Genomic DNA, 19,012 nt, shown 5'->3' with positions numbered 1-19,012 from the left:
GTGCCAACTGGCAAATGGCATCTGCTAGTAATGGACACATTATCCTGTGCAGTGCCGTGGCTTAAGGCACATCAGGGGAAATATGTGGCTTTTCCAAAGAGTCTTGTAAATCCCCACCCACCCACCGAGCTGCACAGCCTACATCATTCCAAGTGAAGCCCCAGAGGCTGGGTGAGAACCACTCTCCCAACCTTGCTGCTGTGTAATCCTGTCTTTAGTGAGAATAAGGCATGTGGACAAATCAATGCTCCTACCTTTACCCTTGTCAGGTTTGTAGTCACCACCCCCTACTAGGTCTTCAAGATCCTTGTCTGAAAAACCTGGAGAAAACGAAACACACATCTCAGTGCCCAAAAACATTTCTCAGTGACAAGAAATCTGTTACTTAATGTTGTCTAACATCTCCAGAAAGTGATTGACACTGAACAGGGTCTGAGATGAATGCAGTAGGCAAGACTCTCAAGGGGCCCACAGAATCCCTCCCCCACAGTGTATACACCCCAGCATCCCCTGACTTTGAGTGCAGGGGGACCGTGGATGGGATGGCTTCACCCCATGATTAGCTAATATTATATGCCGTGGTGAAGGGACTCTGCAGTAACCAGATCAGTTTGACTTCACATTAATCAAAAGGGAGACTTTTCTGGGGGCCTTGAACTTAATCAAGTGAGGCCTTCAAAACACAGCTGACCCCTTCCTAAGGTCATGCACTAGAAGCAATAGACTCAGTCTTCCTCTCCCCCACCTCCACCCCTGCCCCGTTTCCCTTCTCTCCCTGTCTCATCTCTGTTTTCCCCCTGGTGGCTTTAAAGAAGCAAGCAACCATTCATTCCAGAACTGCAAGGATAATGGTTCTCTCCCAACAAGCACACGAGCTTGGATGACAACCCAAACTCAGCCAAGACCCCAGACCCAGATGACACTATGACTGCAGCTGCCTGAGGCCCTGAAGAGAAAACTCAGCTTAGCTGTTGCTGAACTTCTCACCAAAGGAAACCATTTGTGATAATCTGTCATGTGACAATAGAAAACTAATACAAGGAAACCAAAAAAGGTATTTTATTATAGCTCAACCATTGAGTACACATCTTTTAACATTCTGTGTGATGAAATGGGAAGCATGCTTAAAGCATTTCTGTTCCACTCCAAAGTCCTGTAGTTGTCTCAAAAATGCACATGTGTGACTGTTTCAATTTTGCCTTGTATTAGCTGCTTTCTGTCATAGAAGATCACTTTTACTAGAAAGAAAGAACAATGTGCTAACTATGGTTATGGCGACTTGAGTATTTGGCAGATGCTTTCTTGAAAATGAATAAAATGGGGCTGTCCCTTTAAAGAACACCACTGGAAATATTTGTTGCCAGTGATAAAATTTCAAACAAAAAAGAGAATTTTGAAAAATCTATATCTACCACTGTGAGTTTAACAGCTTTCCAATATGTAAAGACTTTTTCTAATTAGATGGGTGGTGATATTAACAAATGTGAATTTTGGGCACTGCATAATGAAATAAGGCTTTATTTGAAATTCAAAAGACCTCAGAACATCAATATTTTCCAAATAACCAAAGTGTAATGCACAAAACCACAAATGGGTAAAAGTTCCATTAAAAAGTATTAGAGAGCCCCTGTGGAATTTAATAAAATTGAGTATGGAAAATTCATTGCTATATGGTTTCATATTATATACTGCACTTAACCTATAAGAAACAACCAGTGGCCAAGTTTGGGTGTCTTATCAAAAAAATGATACTAATCAGTGATCTGAAAAGTCTATCAAAATATTCTTCCCCTTACAACAGCATATCTATTATGAGGCCAGATCTCCTTCAGATACACAACCATAACAACATATCACAAATGAGTCCATCAGGAAATGTGAGAGTCTAGCTCTTCTACTAAGATACACATTATAGAAATTTGCAAAAGTGTACAATGATGCCACTTTTCCTCACTAAGTTGTCTTTTTATCTTGCCATAGTTATTTCTCATAAAATGTGCTATTCATGTTAACATGTGTGTTTATTGTTGTTCATGTTTAATTAATTTTTCTGGTTTTAGGTTTAATATAAGATGATAATATCAATAGATGTGACCCACATCTCAATAGAGATCCTCAATAACTTGGTGAGTCCTGAGACCAAAATGTTTGTCAGCCACTGCTGTCAGGTCCTGCTGGGTCTTGAAGTACCCCCAGCCCTGCCAGGCCAGGAGGAGTAGCTCTGTGGGTTATTGTACTTAAGGAGCTACACCCTGACCAGGGAGCTACAGTGCTGGCCTGAGCCAACTTGGACTTACCTCCTCCTCCCACACTTGGCTTTTTGCGGTCATGATCACGATCATTTTGATCATCCAAGGCATCAGCCAAGTTAAAATCATCTTCTGCAGGGGGCCCTACGACATAAACAAGAAAGTCAGTTGGTTAAATCATAGGTCACTCATTTGGACACCACCCTACAACGAGCTCCACAGAATCTGTCTTTTGTGCCCTCCTGAGAACAGCCGTGTTACCTGCAGGCTTTGCTGGAGCTCTGGTCGCTCCGGGTCTCCTGGTTGTGGTGGTGACACGGTCCCATCTCTCTAAAAGGGAAAAGGGAGACAGTAAGAGGAGCACATTTAGCAACAACACACAGCAGCCATGGCATGGTCAGGAAGTCACAGGGTGAGCTCAGCACTCCTGGTCCTTAAGTCCCCTCCAAGGATGACCAGGAGATGTAGCAAGGTTCAGATGAAACGAATTCTGTGTCGCTTTTCTTCAGAGGATGGGTGGTGAGATAGACGTGATCCCACATCTGATTAATCTGCTGATTAATGGAGCTGGGACTTGAGCCCACATCTACAGGAGATGACCACATGCTTCAGGGGGTTCCAGAGCTTGAGCACAACCCCTGAGAGCTCCAAGCCTTGGTTTCCACCACTCTTAACCTGATACCGTAGTCACAGATAACACCACCCAGGGGTGAAGTGACATTATGTTCCCAGTTGAGTATGGGAGTGTCTCATAAACTGAAAGTGGTTCTAACACCAACAAAATATTTTATATAAGTGTGGTTACTGCTGTAATACTAGGTCTTTCAGCTCAACCATATTCCTTTAAAATTGTGGACTTCTTTTCACATCAATTAGAAGACATGCCATGCATAATTTTACAATACTTTCTTTCCTTAAGCAACAAGACTATGCTGTTTAAAAATAGAATAAAAAGAAAAAGCCAGTCCAGGTTGGATGCATGAGACAAGTGCTCAGGGCTGGTGCTCTGGGATGACCCAGAGGGATGGGATGGGGAGGGAGGTGGGAGGGGGGTTCAGGATGGGGAACACATGTAAATCCATGGCTGATTCATGTCAATGTATGGCAAAAAACACTACAATATTGTAAAGTAATTAGCCTCCAACTAATAAAAATAAATGAAAAAAAAATAGAATAAAATTAAAATAATGAAACCAAAAAGGAGACTATGCTGTAACTGTTCCTACAACTGAAGGTAATGGAGAGAAACGAAATTTAAGTAATGGGAGAGGCAGAGATGAAACAGGTTTAGCTTTATACACAGGAATCACTCAATCATTAATCAACTACTCAGAAAAAAAACAGCAATAATAGAACTAGTTGAAAGTAAAAGGATTGATAAAGATACACTATGCAAATAGCAACCTTAAGAGAGCTGTAAGAGTGATACCATTATCAAATAAAATAATCTTTAAGACAAAAATTGTTACAAGAGTCAAAGAGTAACATTTTATAATGATGAAAGGATAAACACAGCAGTAAGACATAAAATTTTAAACATATGTGTACCTTACAATAGAGTCCCCAAAATATACAAAGCAAAACATGACAAAATTGAAGGGAACGTAAGACAGTTCAACAATAATAGTTGGAGATCTCAATATAATCCTTTCAATCATAGATAGAACAAAAAGGAAATACAAGATTTGAGCAATACTATAAATCAACCAGATCTACCAGGCATCTATAGAACACATCCCCTCAAGCAGGAAATACATTCTACTCAATTGCACATGGGACATTCTCCAAGACAGACCACATGCTAGGCTTCAAAACACATCTCAATATATTTTAAGTCTGAAATCATACAAATTGTGTTCTCCAGCCACAATGGAATGAAAACAAAAATCATTAGCAGAAGGCCATTTGAAAAATTTCCAGTTATATGGAAATTACACAGTACACTTCTAATAACAATGGGTCAAAGAAGAACTCACAAAGGAAATCATAAAATACACTGAGATGAATGAAAATAAAAACATAACATACTAAAACTTACATCATATGAAAGTAAACCATTGACAAAATGAAAAGACAACCTACTGAGAGAAAATATTCATAGCTGATTTGATCAAGAAGGGATTAACATACAAATATATAAACAGCTCACACAGCTCAACAACAGAACAACAAACAACCTGATTTAAAAATAGGCAGAAAAACTGAACAGACATTTTTTTTTCCAAAAGAGGAATGTAGATGGCCAATAGACACATGAAAAGAGACACATCACTAATCATCAGGCAAATGCCAATCAAAACCACAATGATTACCCTCACATCTGTCAGAATGACTATCATCAAAAAGACCACAAAAAATTGTTGGCAAGAATGTGAAGAAAAGGGAACCCGTATGCACTGCTGCTGGAATGTAAATTGGGGCAGCCGCTATGGAAAATAGCATGGAGGCTTCTCAAAAATCTAAAAATAGAACTACTATATGATCCAGCAATTTCACTCCTGTGTATATTTCAAAAAGAAAAACCCAAAACACTAATCCAAAAAAAATACATGCACAGCAATGTTCATAGCTGCATTATTTACAATAGCTAAAGATATGGAAACCATAAAAAAGAATGAAATTTTGCCATTTGTAACAACACAGAAGGACTTAGATGGTATTATGCTAAGTGTAGTAATTCAGATAGACAAATACTATATCACTTATATGTGGAATCTAAAAAATAGAACTAGTGAATATTTAAAAAAAAAAAAAAAAGAAACAGACTCACAGAGAACAAACTAGTAGTTACCAGGGGGAGAGGGAAGGGGGAGGAACAAGATAGGGGTAGGGTAGAGGGACAAACTGCTATGTATAAAATAAGCTACAAGGACATATTGTACAACACATGGAATATAGCCAATATTATATAACTATAAATGGAGTATAACCTTTAAAAATTGTGAACCACTAAATTGTACACCTGTAACTTACATAATATTGTACATCAACTATACTTCAATTTAAAAAGGGGCAAAGGACTTAAGACATTTCTCCAAAGAAAACATACAAATGGCCATCGAGTACATGAAAAGATCCCCACATCACTAATTATCAGGGAAATGCAAATCAAAACCACAATGAGACATCATCTCATATCTGTTGGGAAGACAACTATCGAAAAAAAAGATAAATGTGTTGATGAGGATGTGGAGAAAAAGGAACTCCTTGTACACTGTCAGTGGGAATGCAAAAGGTGCAACCACTATGTAAAACAGTATGGAGATTTCTCAAAAAAATTAAAATTAGCCCTATCAAAAGATAAACAACCCAACAAAAAAGGGTAGAAGATCTAAATAGATGTTTCTACTTCTGGATATATATCCAAAAGAACGGAAATCAGGATCTCAAAGAGGTTCTCCCTTGGGAAGGCGTTGGGTACACTTCAATGTGAAGTGTAATGCCTACTTAAATGTGAAGGCCAAATTAGTAGATGGATTTTTATGGTAAGGGAACCACAAGTGATACATGCTGTCATTGTGTATTTAAAAAAAAAAACAAAAAACTCTACATCATCAGTTTAGAGATAGTTTTATATCTATAATTTCCATTTGACTTTGTACCTGTAAAATGAAGAAGTATAAAATAGATAACCAACAAGGACCTACCGTATAGCACAGGGAACTCAATATTCTATAGTAACGTAAATGGGAAAATAATTTGAAAAATAATGGATATTTATATGGGTATAAGTGAATCACTTTACTGTACACCTATAACTAACATCATTATTAATCAACTATCCTCCAATATGAAATACAAATTTTTAAAAATGAAGAAGTACAGCTTACCTGTCTAAATGAGGCTCCTTATGTATATCTTGTATTATGGTGATATGTATAGTTAGGAATACAGCTTCCCAGGTGGTGCTAGTGGTAAAGAACCCACCTGCCAATGCAGGAGACATAACAGAGGCAGGTTTGATCCCAGGGTCAGGAAGATCCCCTGGAGTAGGAAATGGCAACCTACTCCAGGATTATTTCCATGACAGAGGAGCCCAGCAGGCTACAGTTCATAAGGTTGCAAAGAGTCAGACACCACTGAAGCCAACTTAGCACACACATAGTTAGGAAAGAGAAATGACATTACTGAAACCACTATTTGTGCAATATTCAGAAAAGCAATTGTGACTTAAGTATTATTAGCTTAAAATCCATATGATTCATACAGTTATTGTGTAAAAAATATTTCTTCCAGCTTGAAAAAAACATAGATGTTAAGGGTTTATTTGGGACTCTAATTTCTGCTCAATTGATCTACATGTCTATCCTTAAGCTGTGCCATAGTGTTGTGATCATGATGGCTTTGTGGAACTCTACCCTACTACTCACAGTTTCTGGAGGAGCCTGGTTTCTCTAAAGAACTACAGGTGCTAGTTCAAGAGTATGTGTTCCTTGTATGTCTAGGGAACCAGCTGCTCTGTCAGAGCCTGAGCCTGTGGTGATGCAGAGCATGATGTTGGATTTGTGTACTTTTCAAGCCACCATTAACTTCAGATTTTCTTGTCATGAGCTTTTAAATGGGATTTATTCTCATCAACAATTGAGATGAGCGAAGTCTAGCTACTTATCAAGGAATTAGAAGAGTAAGCCAAGGTCATCAAAGCAGTGAGCTCCTAAAATAAAGTCAGCTATTTCTGTGAAGCCTCGCTCAAAATGACAAACTTAACAAGGATTCTCTGAGGCTTAGTGAATGTGGCCAGCAACAGTGCACTCCTGCTGGGAGCGCTTCTTTGTAAGGTGTGCCACAACCAAACAGTCAATCAGCTGGGCCACTTCCCCTGGGTGTGGCTCCATGACAGTGCCAATGGCATTCAGAGAAAATCAGGGCACTCATAAGAAGCTTGATTTGGCAAAAGAAAAAGTGGGTCCCCCTGTGAGACGATTGCACACAGAGTGAAAAAGGGAGAGATGAGGGAAGAGGGTGTGAAGGCAGGGGAGAGGAAGGGACAACATTCTGAAACCAAAATGGTGAACCCTGAAAGTGTTACTCCAAGTGAAAGAAGCCAAATGTAAGTCTACACATTATATGACTCCACTGACATGTCCCAGTACAAGGAAATTCAGGGAGATAGGAAGGAGATTGGTGGTTGCCAGGAGCTCTAGGGGAGGGGAAGAATCAAGGAATCAGGGGGCACTAAGGGAAGGGAACAAGGTTTCTTCTAAGGTGATAGAAATGCTCTAAAACTGGCTATAGTGATGGATGCACAACTGTGTGAATACACCAGAAAACACCAAATTGTATGTTTTAAATAGGTGAGTTGTATGATATGGGAATTATCTCTAAATAAAGCTTTAAAAAATATGCCAGGAGCTTCCCCTTGTACTTATAATAAAGTGGTCACCATACCTGCTAACACCCTAAATGATCCAGCCCCTGCCAACTGTTCCTCCTTTTCTCCAACATTGTCCATACTCTAGCCACACAGGCCACCTTCTAGGCCCCAGACTCTTGAGGTTCTTTGCTGCCTCGCAGCTCGCAGACCTGATCCCTTGGCCTTGAAGGCTCTTCCCTTGCTCCTGCATATCACCTTTCTTGCGAGAGGCCTCTACTGCTTAATCTAAAGTCATCACCCCGATTTTGGGCCCTCCCTGTCCCATCACCCTATTGCATCTGCTCCAGCGCACTCCATAACATCTGAACTTGTTCTATGTACTGTGTCCTTCTGGAGAAAAGAGCTCTCTGGGGGCAACGACCTAGTCCACGTGGCATGTCCAGCTCCTGGGGAAGTGCCTGGCAACAAGCAAGCACCCGGTAAACATTGTTCAATATGGATGAATGGATGTCATATATAAATACCCTGACCGAGGTGTCAGGGACTCTTTCAATAAGAAATATACAATGGAAAAAGGAGAAATGTTTTCCAACTGGAAAAACAGCTAAGCCAAGGAGAGATGGATGGGCCTATCTCTCTGAAACCTCAGTCGCATGAGAAGCAAGCTAAGATAGAAAAAAAGGATGGCAGAGTGACCTGGTTTTGAAGGATGCCATTCCACCAAAGATACATGTTTTTGTGGTCCTATGGGTCCCCGACACACTGGCTAATGGGTGCTGATGAAGATCAGATGGGCTGGCACACAACTGAGAAAGGGACAGAAATATTTAAAAGCCCTCCATCAGGAAATTAACAAACTTATGAATTGGGGGTGTGTTTACATGTACTATGCTTGTTTTGTTGTTTGGTCATGTTTGGTTTTGGAGATGTTAAATGATTTCATTAAAACCATCACTGTTATTAACTATATTGATTTTCCTGGGAAACTAAAAGTCCACCTGCATGTATAAGACTATGGAAGTGCTCAGGAAAGGCCTGAGAATGCTCAAGGCTCTCACCTCACACCATACACAAAACTATAAATCTCTTAGAAGTTCATTTTTAGGTATATGGCCCATTTTGAGTTAATTTTTGTTTAAGGTGTGAGGCAGGGGTCCAAATTCACTTTTTGTATGTGGATATCTAATTGTCCCAACACCATTTATTGAAGAGACCATTACTTCCCCCACTGAACAGTCTCAGCACCTTGGTCAAAATTCAACTGGCTACAGATATAATAGTTCATCTCTAGACTCTCAATTCTATTCCATTGAGTAATGTCTACCTTTGTGATAAATACCACACTATCTTGATTACTGCAGCTTTGTAGTAAGCTCTAAAATTTGGAAGTGTGAGTCTGCCAACATCTTTTTCAAGACAGTTTTGACTACCCTGGGTTTCTTGAATTTGCATATGAATTTTAGGATCAGCCTATTTCTGCAAAAATTCTATCTGGAGGTTAGACGGGAATTATGCTGACTTTGTTGATCAGTTTAAGTAGGTGTACATTCATCATATATGCTTGACTCTTACACGAGAGGCCCAGCCACAGTAAGTCCATCCAATGAAATCAAATAATAATAATAATGGCTGACACGGAGCACTCACCCTTGTATCAAGCCCTTGGCTAAACACTTCACAGGGGCCATCTCATTGAACTCTTACAATTATTACTAATTTATTATTATTATTAACCTCATGCAACAGATGAGGAAATAGAGGTGCAAGAAAGTCAGATAACTCACTCAAGGTACATGCAGTCTAATTCCTGAGCCCCTGCCTTTCTCAATCCTGAATATACAAAGAGACCTTTCATACTCATTAGAAAAAAAAAGACAAGCAACCTGGCAGAAAAATGGGGGAAGGATATGAACAGAAAATTCAAAGAGGAAAATGCAAATGGCAAAAAAATAGGATCTCTGTTGTCCATCATACTGGTAAAAATGTTTTTAATTGGTAAAATCTGGTGATGATGAAGGTCTGGGGAAGAAGGTACTCATAACAGTATCAGCAGGAGTACGTGATGGCACAATCTTTTTGGAAACAATTTGTCAGCATCTATTAAAGTATAAAATACATATACCCTTTGGCCTTGTAGTTTCATTATACCTGAGAACAAAGGAAACAGACAAGAATACTCACTGAAGTCCCATGTGTAACTGTGCAAAATAGAAACAAACCACATGTCTACCAGTAAGAAGTAGCATCATTGGCCATGGCCGAAGCCATACCACTGGAATGTCAGCTTCATGAAGCAAACGTTTGTGTATGAGATTTAAAATGTAGTATGCTGAATGGTGGCCCTCAAAATATATAGCCAAGTACTAATCTTATGAATGTGACCTTACTTGGATAAAAGGGTCTTTGCAGATGTAATTAAGTAAAGATCTTAGGATGAGATCATTCAAGATTATCCAGGTAGATTCTAAATTCAACAAAAAGTGTCCTTATAAAAGACTGAGGGAAAGACACACACGTGAAGGAGAAGGGAAAGTGAAGATGGAGACAGAGATAGGAGCCATGCAACTGCAAGCTGAAGACCACCTGGAGCCACCAGAAGCTAGGTTAGGCAAGGAAGCATTCTTCGCCTGGAGCCTTCAAGGAGGAGTATGCTCTGCCAACACTGTGATTTTGGATTTCTGGCCTCCAGAACTGGGAGTGAACAAATTTCTGGGTTTTAAATCACCCAGTCTGTGGTACTTTGTTACAACAGCCTGTAGCAAAGGAAACTACCATCAGTTCAGTTCAGTTCAGTTGCTCAGTTGTGTCCAACTCTTCACGACTGCATGAATCACAGCACGCCAGGCCTCCCTGTCCATCACCAACTCCCGGAGTTTACTCAAACTCATGTCCATGGAGTCGGTGATGCCATCCAGCCATCTCATTCTCTGTCGTCCCCTTCTCCTCCTGCCCCCAATCCCTCCCAGCATCAGGGTCTTTTCCAATGAGTCAACTCTTCGAATGAGGTGGCCAAAGTATTGGAGTTTCGGCTTCAGCATCACCCAGGACTGATCTCCTTTAGGATGGGCTGGTTGGATCTCCTTGCAGTCCAAGGGACTCTCAAGAGTTTTCTCCAACACCACAGTTCAGAAGCATCAATTCTTTGGCACTCAGCCTTCTTCACAGTCCAACTCTCACATCCATACATGACCAATGGAAAAACCATAGCCTTGACTAGATGGACCTCTGTTGGCAAAGTAATGTCTCTGCTTTTTAATATGCTATCTAGGTTGGTCATAATGTTCCTTCCAAGGAGTAAGCGTCTTTTAATTTCATGGCTGTAGTCACCATCTGCAGTGATTTTGGAGCCCAAAAAGATAAAGTCTGACACTGTTTCCCCATCTATTTGCCATGAAGTGATGGGACCGGATTCTATGATCTTAGTTTTCTGAATGTTGAGCTTTAAGCCAACTTTTTCACTCTCCTCTTTCACTTTCATCAAGAGGCTTTTTAGTTCTTCTTCACTTTCTGCCATAAGGGTGGTGTCATCTGCATATCTGAGGTTATTGATATTTCTCCCAGCAATCTTGATTCCAGCTTGTGCTTCTTCCAGCCCAGCATTTCTCACGATGTACTCTGCATATAAGTTAAATAAGCAGGGTGACAATATACAGTCTTGACATACTCCTTTTCCTATTTGGAACCAGTCTGTTGTTCCATGTCCAGTTCTAACTGTTGCTTCCTGATCTGCATATAGGTTCCTCAAGAGGCAGGTCAGGTGGTCTGGTATTCCCATCTCTTGAAGAATTTTCCACAGTTGATTGTGATCCACACAGTCAAAGGCTTTGGCATAGTCAATAAAGCAGAAATAGATGTTTTTCTGCAACTCTCTTGCTTTTTCAATGATCCAGCAGAAGTTGGCAATTTGATCTCTGGTTCCTCTGCCTTTTCTAAAACCAGATTGAACATCTGGAACTTCATGGTTCACATATTGCTGAAGCCTGGCTTGGAGAATTTTGAGCATTACTTTACTAGCATGTGAGATGAGTGCAATTGTGTGGTAGTTTGAACATTCTTTGGGATTGCCTTTCTTTGAGATTGGAATGAAAACTGACCTTTTCCAGTCCTGTGACCACTGCTGAGTTTTCCAAATTTGCTGGCATATTGAGTGTAGCACTTTCACAGCATCATCTTTCAGGATTTGAAATAATTCAACTGGAATTCCATCACCTCCACTATAGAGAGCTATATTTACTCAGGTCTTCAATACATATTAATTTTTTTTAAGTTGTGAAATATATACATATAACTGAAATGAAGAAGCCCTACACATGTTATGTAAAACATAAAATACTGAACAACCTATGTGTATAGATGTTCATAACAGCAGAGAAAACTAGCTGGGACCAGCATATCCCAAATTGTCTTAGGCAGTTCCCTCTGGGGAATGGAAGCAGGTGTTACAGGATGAGGAGGGACCAAAGGCAATATCAACTTTATTTTCTAAGTATTCATGCATGTTTAAAAGAATGGTTTATAGAATTGAAAGAGATACGTGTACCCCAATGTTCATCACAGCACTGTTTACAATAGCCCAGACATGGAAACAACCTAGATGTCCATCGGCAGACGAATGGATAAGAAAGCTGTGGTACATATACACAATGGAATATTACTCAGCTATTAAAAAGAATGCATTTGAATCAGTTCTAATGAGGTGGATGAAACTAGAGCCTATTATACAGAGCGAAGTAAGTCAGAAAGAAAAATACCAATACAGTATATTAATACATATATATGGAATTTAGAAAGATGGTAACAGTGATCCTATATGTGAGACAGCAAGAGAGAGACAGATGTAAAGAATAGACTTCTGAACTCTGGGAGAAGGCAAGGGTGGGATGATTTGAGAGAGCAGCATTGAAACATGTATATTATCATATGTGAAATAGATCGCCAGTCCAGGTTCGATGCATGAGGCAGGGTACTCAGGGCTGGTGTACTGGGATGACCCTGAGGGATGGGATGGGGAGGGAGGTCAGAGGGAGGGTCAGGATGGGGAACACTTGTATACCCATGGCTGATTCATGTGAATGTATGGCAAAAACTACCAAAATACTGTAAAGTAATTAGCCTCCAATTAAAATAAATTAAAAAAAAGAAAAGTAAAAAAAATAATGGTTTAACCTTGAAAGAAAAATTTAAAGAGAAATTGATGATAAAGCTTAGCATTTGAGAGGTTACATGTAGACACCACATAAAGAATAGTCATTATAAAAAGATCTAAAAGGAGAAACAAATCCCTTATTCACTTCAAGGTATCTTTTTCTGAGCTAGAAAAAGCTAGTCCTTGGAGGTCACTGCTGGGATGTCACACCAGCAAGGGCTATGACTTGAGTCAGAGAAAATCCTGGATCAGTTATTACACATTTTTGGTATTCTCCACAAAGGAAACAAAGGATTTTAAATATCCAGATTTTCTTTTAAATAATTCAAATTATAATAACCATGTTATATTTGATTAAGTGAAACAGGCCACCTACTGTTTTCCTTGAATGTGTATTCTAAATGGGTAGTGCATAGTAAGCACTGTTATTGCATTTAATAGTCTGATTTACTACTCACGCTTTACTGTAGTTCCTTCCACTGCATCCTCCAGACGGAAACCACCAGTGTCCCCAGATCCTGAAAATTAAAAAGAAAAAGAAGATTTTAAAATGTAACTCTCTTGGAAAGAAACAAAATAATACTAATATACTCTTGTAACTGTCATTTCCCTTTAGACAGTGTTATGAAGACAATGCCACAAAAGGAAATCAGTTGAAGCCACCCAAAGATACACTGAATTGATATCCCTCAACAAGCAATCTATTGATTCCAAAACAACAGCAAAAACAAAACAAACCCCCCCCCCAAAAAAACAGTCCTCTGTCCACTAGAAGACTGAAGGTTCAAGTGAATGAAAAATGAAGTATTTAATATAACCTTATAGAAAAAACTTCTTCATAGTATGACTTTTGATAACGAGCCAAGTTCTTTCACCCCATCCCAACTCTCATACAAAGGCTGCTCTGCATTTTGGCAACCTAAGACACACTCCCCCCCACACCAACTCCAGCACCTACACCTAGGCTACTATCTGACACATAACAAAAAAGGCCGTGCAGAAGAGTTTTTCACAAGACAATTTGTCCTCAGAAGTGGACCCATCTGCCCAACCCTGATTGCTACTGAACTTGACAGCTTTCCTTCCCTCTAGGTAGGCATGTAGTTTCCCACAGGGTATATACATTAAGTCTCAAGCAAACCACTTTGCACGTATACTGGAACTAAACAAGTAAGTAAATGGACAGTAGATTACAGAAGCCAGGTTTCTCACTGCTGGAGAGGGAGGTTACAGACGAGAGAATTAGAAAGAGATCCATGTGACAGTCGACTAGAATTGGAGACATCAGTATGAATAATGTTTGGCTATATATATATGTGGTTATATATAGAAATATTCATAAACACGTGCATATACATGGGGTTAGTATTCAGATATACATCCCCTTGCTCTGTCAGATGAAAAGGCCTAGAAGCAACAACACCCAAGTAGCAATGAACACACCTGGCACCCAGATTTTGGTTTCTAAACACAATTCTCCAATAAAAGGAACCAGACCTCCTTGGAGACATAGCTGATTCTAGAATTGGGACAGGAAATATCTAGATAAGATCTGAGATTCTTCAGTGCTAGGAAGTACTTTTAAAAATATTTGATATTGGTGGGTATATGTCAAAGGGGCACAGAACTGACAGAAAAGAGTTCTCAATGGCTAAAGTTGGAAAAATTTAAAGCAGCAAAATAAAGTGGTACTGAATTATGACCCTATGTATAAAATAAATATCCATGACTCAATGCTGATATAAATGACTGAGCAAAAACATAAAAACAGAAGAATTCAAATTAATTTATGTAGACATTTCTCCTCTCCATAAGTGCTGACTCCCTTCCAAGATTATAGTATAAGGGGTGGGGAAGAGAAAAGTAACCTTACAGTGGAGAAACTGACATATACTACATCAGCCAGGCAATCAAGATTAAGATTAACAGTGATGACTTATACTGATATTCTCTGCTTTTTTTTCTTTTTTTTTTTTGGTCTTGCTGCACAGCATGTGGAGTCTTAGTTCCCTGAAAAGGGATGGAACCCATATCCCCTGCAGTGGAATTACAAAGTCTTAACCACTGGACCACCAGAAGGCCCAATACTATATTCCCTTGATACAATGAGAAGGGCACTAAACCTCTGTGGTCTTCCTTTCAAGGAAGGATAACTCTATAACCACAGTACAATCACAAGGAAAAGAGCAGAAAACTCCAATTGAGGTGCGTCCTACAAAATACTTGACTAATCAAGCGAAATGCTGGGCTGGATGAAGCACAAGCTGGAATCAAGATTGCCAGGAGAAATATCAATAACCTCAAATATGCAGATGACACCACCCTCATGGCAGAAAGAGAAGAGGAACTAAAGAGCCTCTTGATAATAGTGAAAGAAGAGAGTGAAAAAGCTGGCTTAAAACGCAACATTCAAAAAACCAAGATCATGGCATCCAGTCCCATCACTTCATGGCAAATAGATGGGGAAACAATGGAAACACTGACAGTTTCATTTTCTTGGGCTCTAAAATCACTGCAGATAGTGACTGCAGCCATGAAATTAAAAGATGCTTGTTCCTTGGAAGAGAAGTTATGACCAACCTAGATGGCATATTAAATAGCAGAGACATGACTTTGCTGACAAACGTCCTTTTAGTCAAAGGAAAAACTATGGTTTTTCCAGTAGTCATATATGGATGTGAGAGCTGGACCAAAAAGCTGAGTGGTGAAGAACTGATGCTTTTGAACATCAGTGTTGGAGAAGTGTTGAACAAGCAGTGTTGGAGAAGACTCTTGAGAGTCCATTGGACTGCAAGGAGATCAAATCAGCCAATCCTAAAGGAAATCAGTTCAGAATATGTTCATTGGAAGGACTGATGCTGAAAGTGAAGCTCTAATACTCTGGCCATGTGATGAGAAGAACTGACTCATTGGAAAAGACCCTGATGCTGGAAAAAATTGAAGGCGGGAGGAGAAGGGGACGACAGAGGATGAGATGGTTGGATGGCATCACCAACTCAATGGACATGAGTGTAAGCAAGCTTTGGGAGTTGGTGATGGACAGGAAAGCCTGGTGTGCTGCAGTTCATGGGGTCACAAAGAGTCGGACATGACTGAGCAACTGAACTGAACTGAATACTCCTCAAAACTTTCAAGGCTGTCAAAAACTAAATATGAGAAACTGGCACAGCTTGAAGAGCCAAAGGAGATGTAATGATGGAAATTCACGTGGTACCCTGGATCAGCTCCTAGGACAGAAAAAGGACTTTAAGTAAAAAAACTAAGAAAATCTGAATAGAGTATGGACTTTAATAACAGTGTATCAGTGTTGATTCATTAATTGTGATACATGTACTGTACTAATATAAAATATTAATAAGAAGGGAAGCTACCTAGGTGTAGAGCACATGGGAATTCTTTGTATCAGCTTTGCACTGTAAATCTAAAACTGTTCTAAAAAAAGTTTATTTTTGAATATCTATTTCCTATAGCAAAAAAAATTAAGGTAACCACTAAAAAAGAGATATAGGATGTATAACCTTTAACTCATTCAAGAATGAAAAGAAAGGTCAATACCAACAACTAAAATTCAACAAAAGTCACCAACAGGAAAAAACAAAAATATGTTAAATACAAAACATGGACTTCCTGTATTGTCTAACACAAGAATATGTATAACTATGCTAATAAAAAGTGAGTGTAAATAGAGCAAATTTCCTATTGAAAGGTTGTTGCCATGAGCCATGAACGACACTGGGATTCTTGGCCTCTGGAGGAGAGGAATTTGATCTGGGGTCAGTGATGAGGCTTGATCCCTCAGGGCTTTTGTGTAGTAAATTTTCATTAAAGTATGAAAGAAATAGAGAAAGCTTCTGACATAGACATCAGAAGGGGGCAGAAAGATTGCCCCCTTACTAGTTTTTAGCAAGGAGCTATATACCTATTAGCAAATTATCTGCAGGCCACTGTTGACCCACACCTCCACTGGAGACGCCTAGACACTCACAGGCAAGTCTGGCTCCATCTCTTGTGGGGATACTGTTCCTTTCTCCTGGCTCCTGGTGACACAAGGTCTTGTTTGTGCCCTCCAAGAGCCTGCTTTCCCAGTCCTGTGGATGTTCTGTTATCAAACCACACTGGACTCCAAAGTCAAATTCCCAGGGGTTCACAGTCCCTTTGCTGGATCCCCAGTGGAATGGCAAACCACTTCAGTATTCTTGCCTTGAGAACCCCATGAACAGTATGAAAACGCAAAAAGATAGGACACTGAAAGATGAACTCCCCAGGTTGGTAGGTGCCCAATATGGTACTGGAGAAGAGTGGAGAAATAAGTCCAGAAAGAATAAACAGACAGAGCCAAAGTGAAAACAACACCCAGTTGAGGATGTGACTGGTAATGGAAGTAAAGTCTGATGCTGTAAAGAACAATATTGCATAGGAACCTGGAATGTTAGCTCCATGAATCAAGGCAAATTGGAAGTGGTCAGACAGGAGATGGCAAGAGTAAACATCGACAGTCTAGGAATCAGCAAACTAAAATGGACCGGAATGGGTGACTTTAACTCAGATAATCATTATACCTACTACTGTGGGCAAGAATCCCTTAGAAGAAACGGCATAGCCCTCATAGTGAACAAGAGTCCAAAATGCAGTACTTGGGGGCAATCTCAAAAATGACAGAATGATCTCTGTTTATTTCCAAGGCAAACCATTCAATATCACAGTAATCCAAGTCTATGCCCCAACCAGTAATGCTGAAGAAGCTGATGCTGAACGGTTCTATGATGTCCTACAAGACCTTCTAGAACTAACACTAAAAAAAGATGTCCTTTCCATCATAGGAGACTGTAATGCAAAAGTAGGAAGTCAAGAAATACCTGGAGTAATAGGCAAGTTTGGCCTTGGAGTACAAAATGAAGCAGGGCAAAGGCTAACAGAGTTTTGCCAACAGAATGCACTGTTCATAGCAAACACCCTCTTCCAACAACACAGTAGATGACTATACACATAGACAACATCAGATGGTCAATACCGAAATCAGATTGATTATATTCTTTGCAGTCAAAGATGGAAAAGCTCTATACAGTCAGCAAAAACAAGACTGGGAGCTGACTGTGGCTCAGATCATGAACTCCTTATTGCCAAATTCAGACCTAAATTGAAGAAAGAAGGGAAAAACACTAGACCATTCAGGTATGACCTAAATCAAATCCCTTACGATTATACAGTGGAAATGACAAATAGATTCAAGGGATTAGATCTGATAGACAGAGTGCCTGAAGAACTATGGACAGAGGTTCGTGACATTGTACAGAAGGCAGTGATCAAGATCATCCCTAAGAAAAAGAAATCCAAAAGGGCAAAATGGTTGTCTGAGGAGGCCTTACAAATAGCTGAGAAAAGAAGAGAAGCAAAAGGCAAAGGAGAAAAGGAAAGATATACCCATCTGAATGCAGAGTTCTAAAGAATAGCAAGGAGAGATAAGAAAGCCTTCCTCAGTGATCAATGCCAAGAAATAGAGGAAAACAGTAGAATGGGAAAGACTAGAGATCTGTTCAAGAAAATCAGAGATACCAAGAGAACATTTCATGCAAAGATGGGCTCAATAAAGGACAGAAATAGTTGGGAACTAACAGAAGCAGAAGATATTAAGAAGAGGTGGCAAGAATACACAGAAGAACTGTACAAAAAAGATCTTCATGACCCAGATAACCACAATGGTATCTGAGCCAGACATCCTGGAGTCTGAAGTCAAGTGGGCCTTAGGAAGCATCACTAAGAACAAAGCTAGTGGAGGTGATAGAATTCCAGCTGAGCTATCCCAAATCCTAAAAGATGATGCTGTGAAAGTGCTACACTCAATATGCCAGCAAATTTGGAAAACTCAGCAGTGGCCATAGGACTGGAAAAGGTCAGTTTTCATTCCAATCCCAAAGAAAGGCAATGCCAAAGAATGCTCAAACTACTGCACAATTGCACTCATCTCACATGCTAACAAATACTCAAAATTCTCCAAGCAAGACTTCAACAGTATATGGAGAATTTCCAGATGTTCAAGCTGGATTTAGAAAAGGCAGAAGAACAAGAGATCAAATTTCCAACATCCGTTGGATCATTGAAAAAGCAAGAGAGTTCCAGAAAAACATCTACTTCTGCTTTATTGACTATGCCAAAGCCTTTGACTGTGTGGATCACAATCAACTGTGGAAAATTCTTCAAGAGATGGGAATACCAGATCACTTTTCCTGCCTCCTGAGAAATGTGTATGCAGGTTAAGAAGCAATAGTTAGAACTGGACATGGAACAATGGACTGGTTCCAAATC

The 19,012-nt window shown here is 39.7% G+C and overlaps 1 protein-coding gene across 4 annotated transcripts in view; it reads right to left on the bottom strand.

Annotated features, from left to right (window-relative positions):
- The window catches only part of CD99L2 (CD99 molecule like 2), a 50,198-nt gene that overhangs the window by 21,053 nt on the left and 10,133 nt on the right, over positions 1-19,012 (bottom strand). For all 4 annotated transcript variants that reach the window (XR_006267500.1, XM_043458739.1, XM_043458740.1 and 1 more), the window contains exons 2-5: positions 13,168-13,227; positions 2,511-2,579; positions 2,298-2,393; positions 255-320 (exon numbers count right to left, since the gene is read on the bottom strand). Coding sequence is in view for 3 of the 4 variants with exons in the window: in XM_043458739.1 (XP_043314674.1) it covers positions 255-320; positions 2,298-2,393; positions 2,511-2,579; positions 13,168-13,227 (291 nt within the window). In the remaining variant the exon portion in view is untranslated. The remainder of the gene's footprint in view (positions 1-254; positions 321-2,297; positions 2,394-2,510; positions 2,580-13,167; positions 13,228-19,012) is intronic.

This window comes from Cervus canadensis, chromosome X (genome assembly GCF_019320065.1).
Source record: "Cervus canadensis isolate Bull #8, Minnesota chromosome X, ASM1932006v1, whole genome shotgun sequence".
In the NCBI taxonomy this organism is placed as follows: Eukaryota; Metazoa; Chordata; class Mammalia; order Artiodactyla; family Cervidae; genus Cervus; species Cervus canadensis.
The sequence above is the reverse complement of the archived record's forward strand: the minus strand, read 5'-3'. Positions and strand labels throughout refer to the sequence as shown.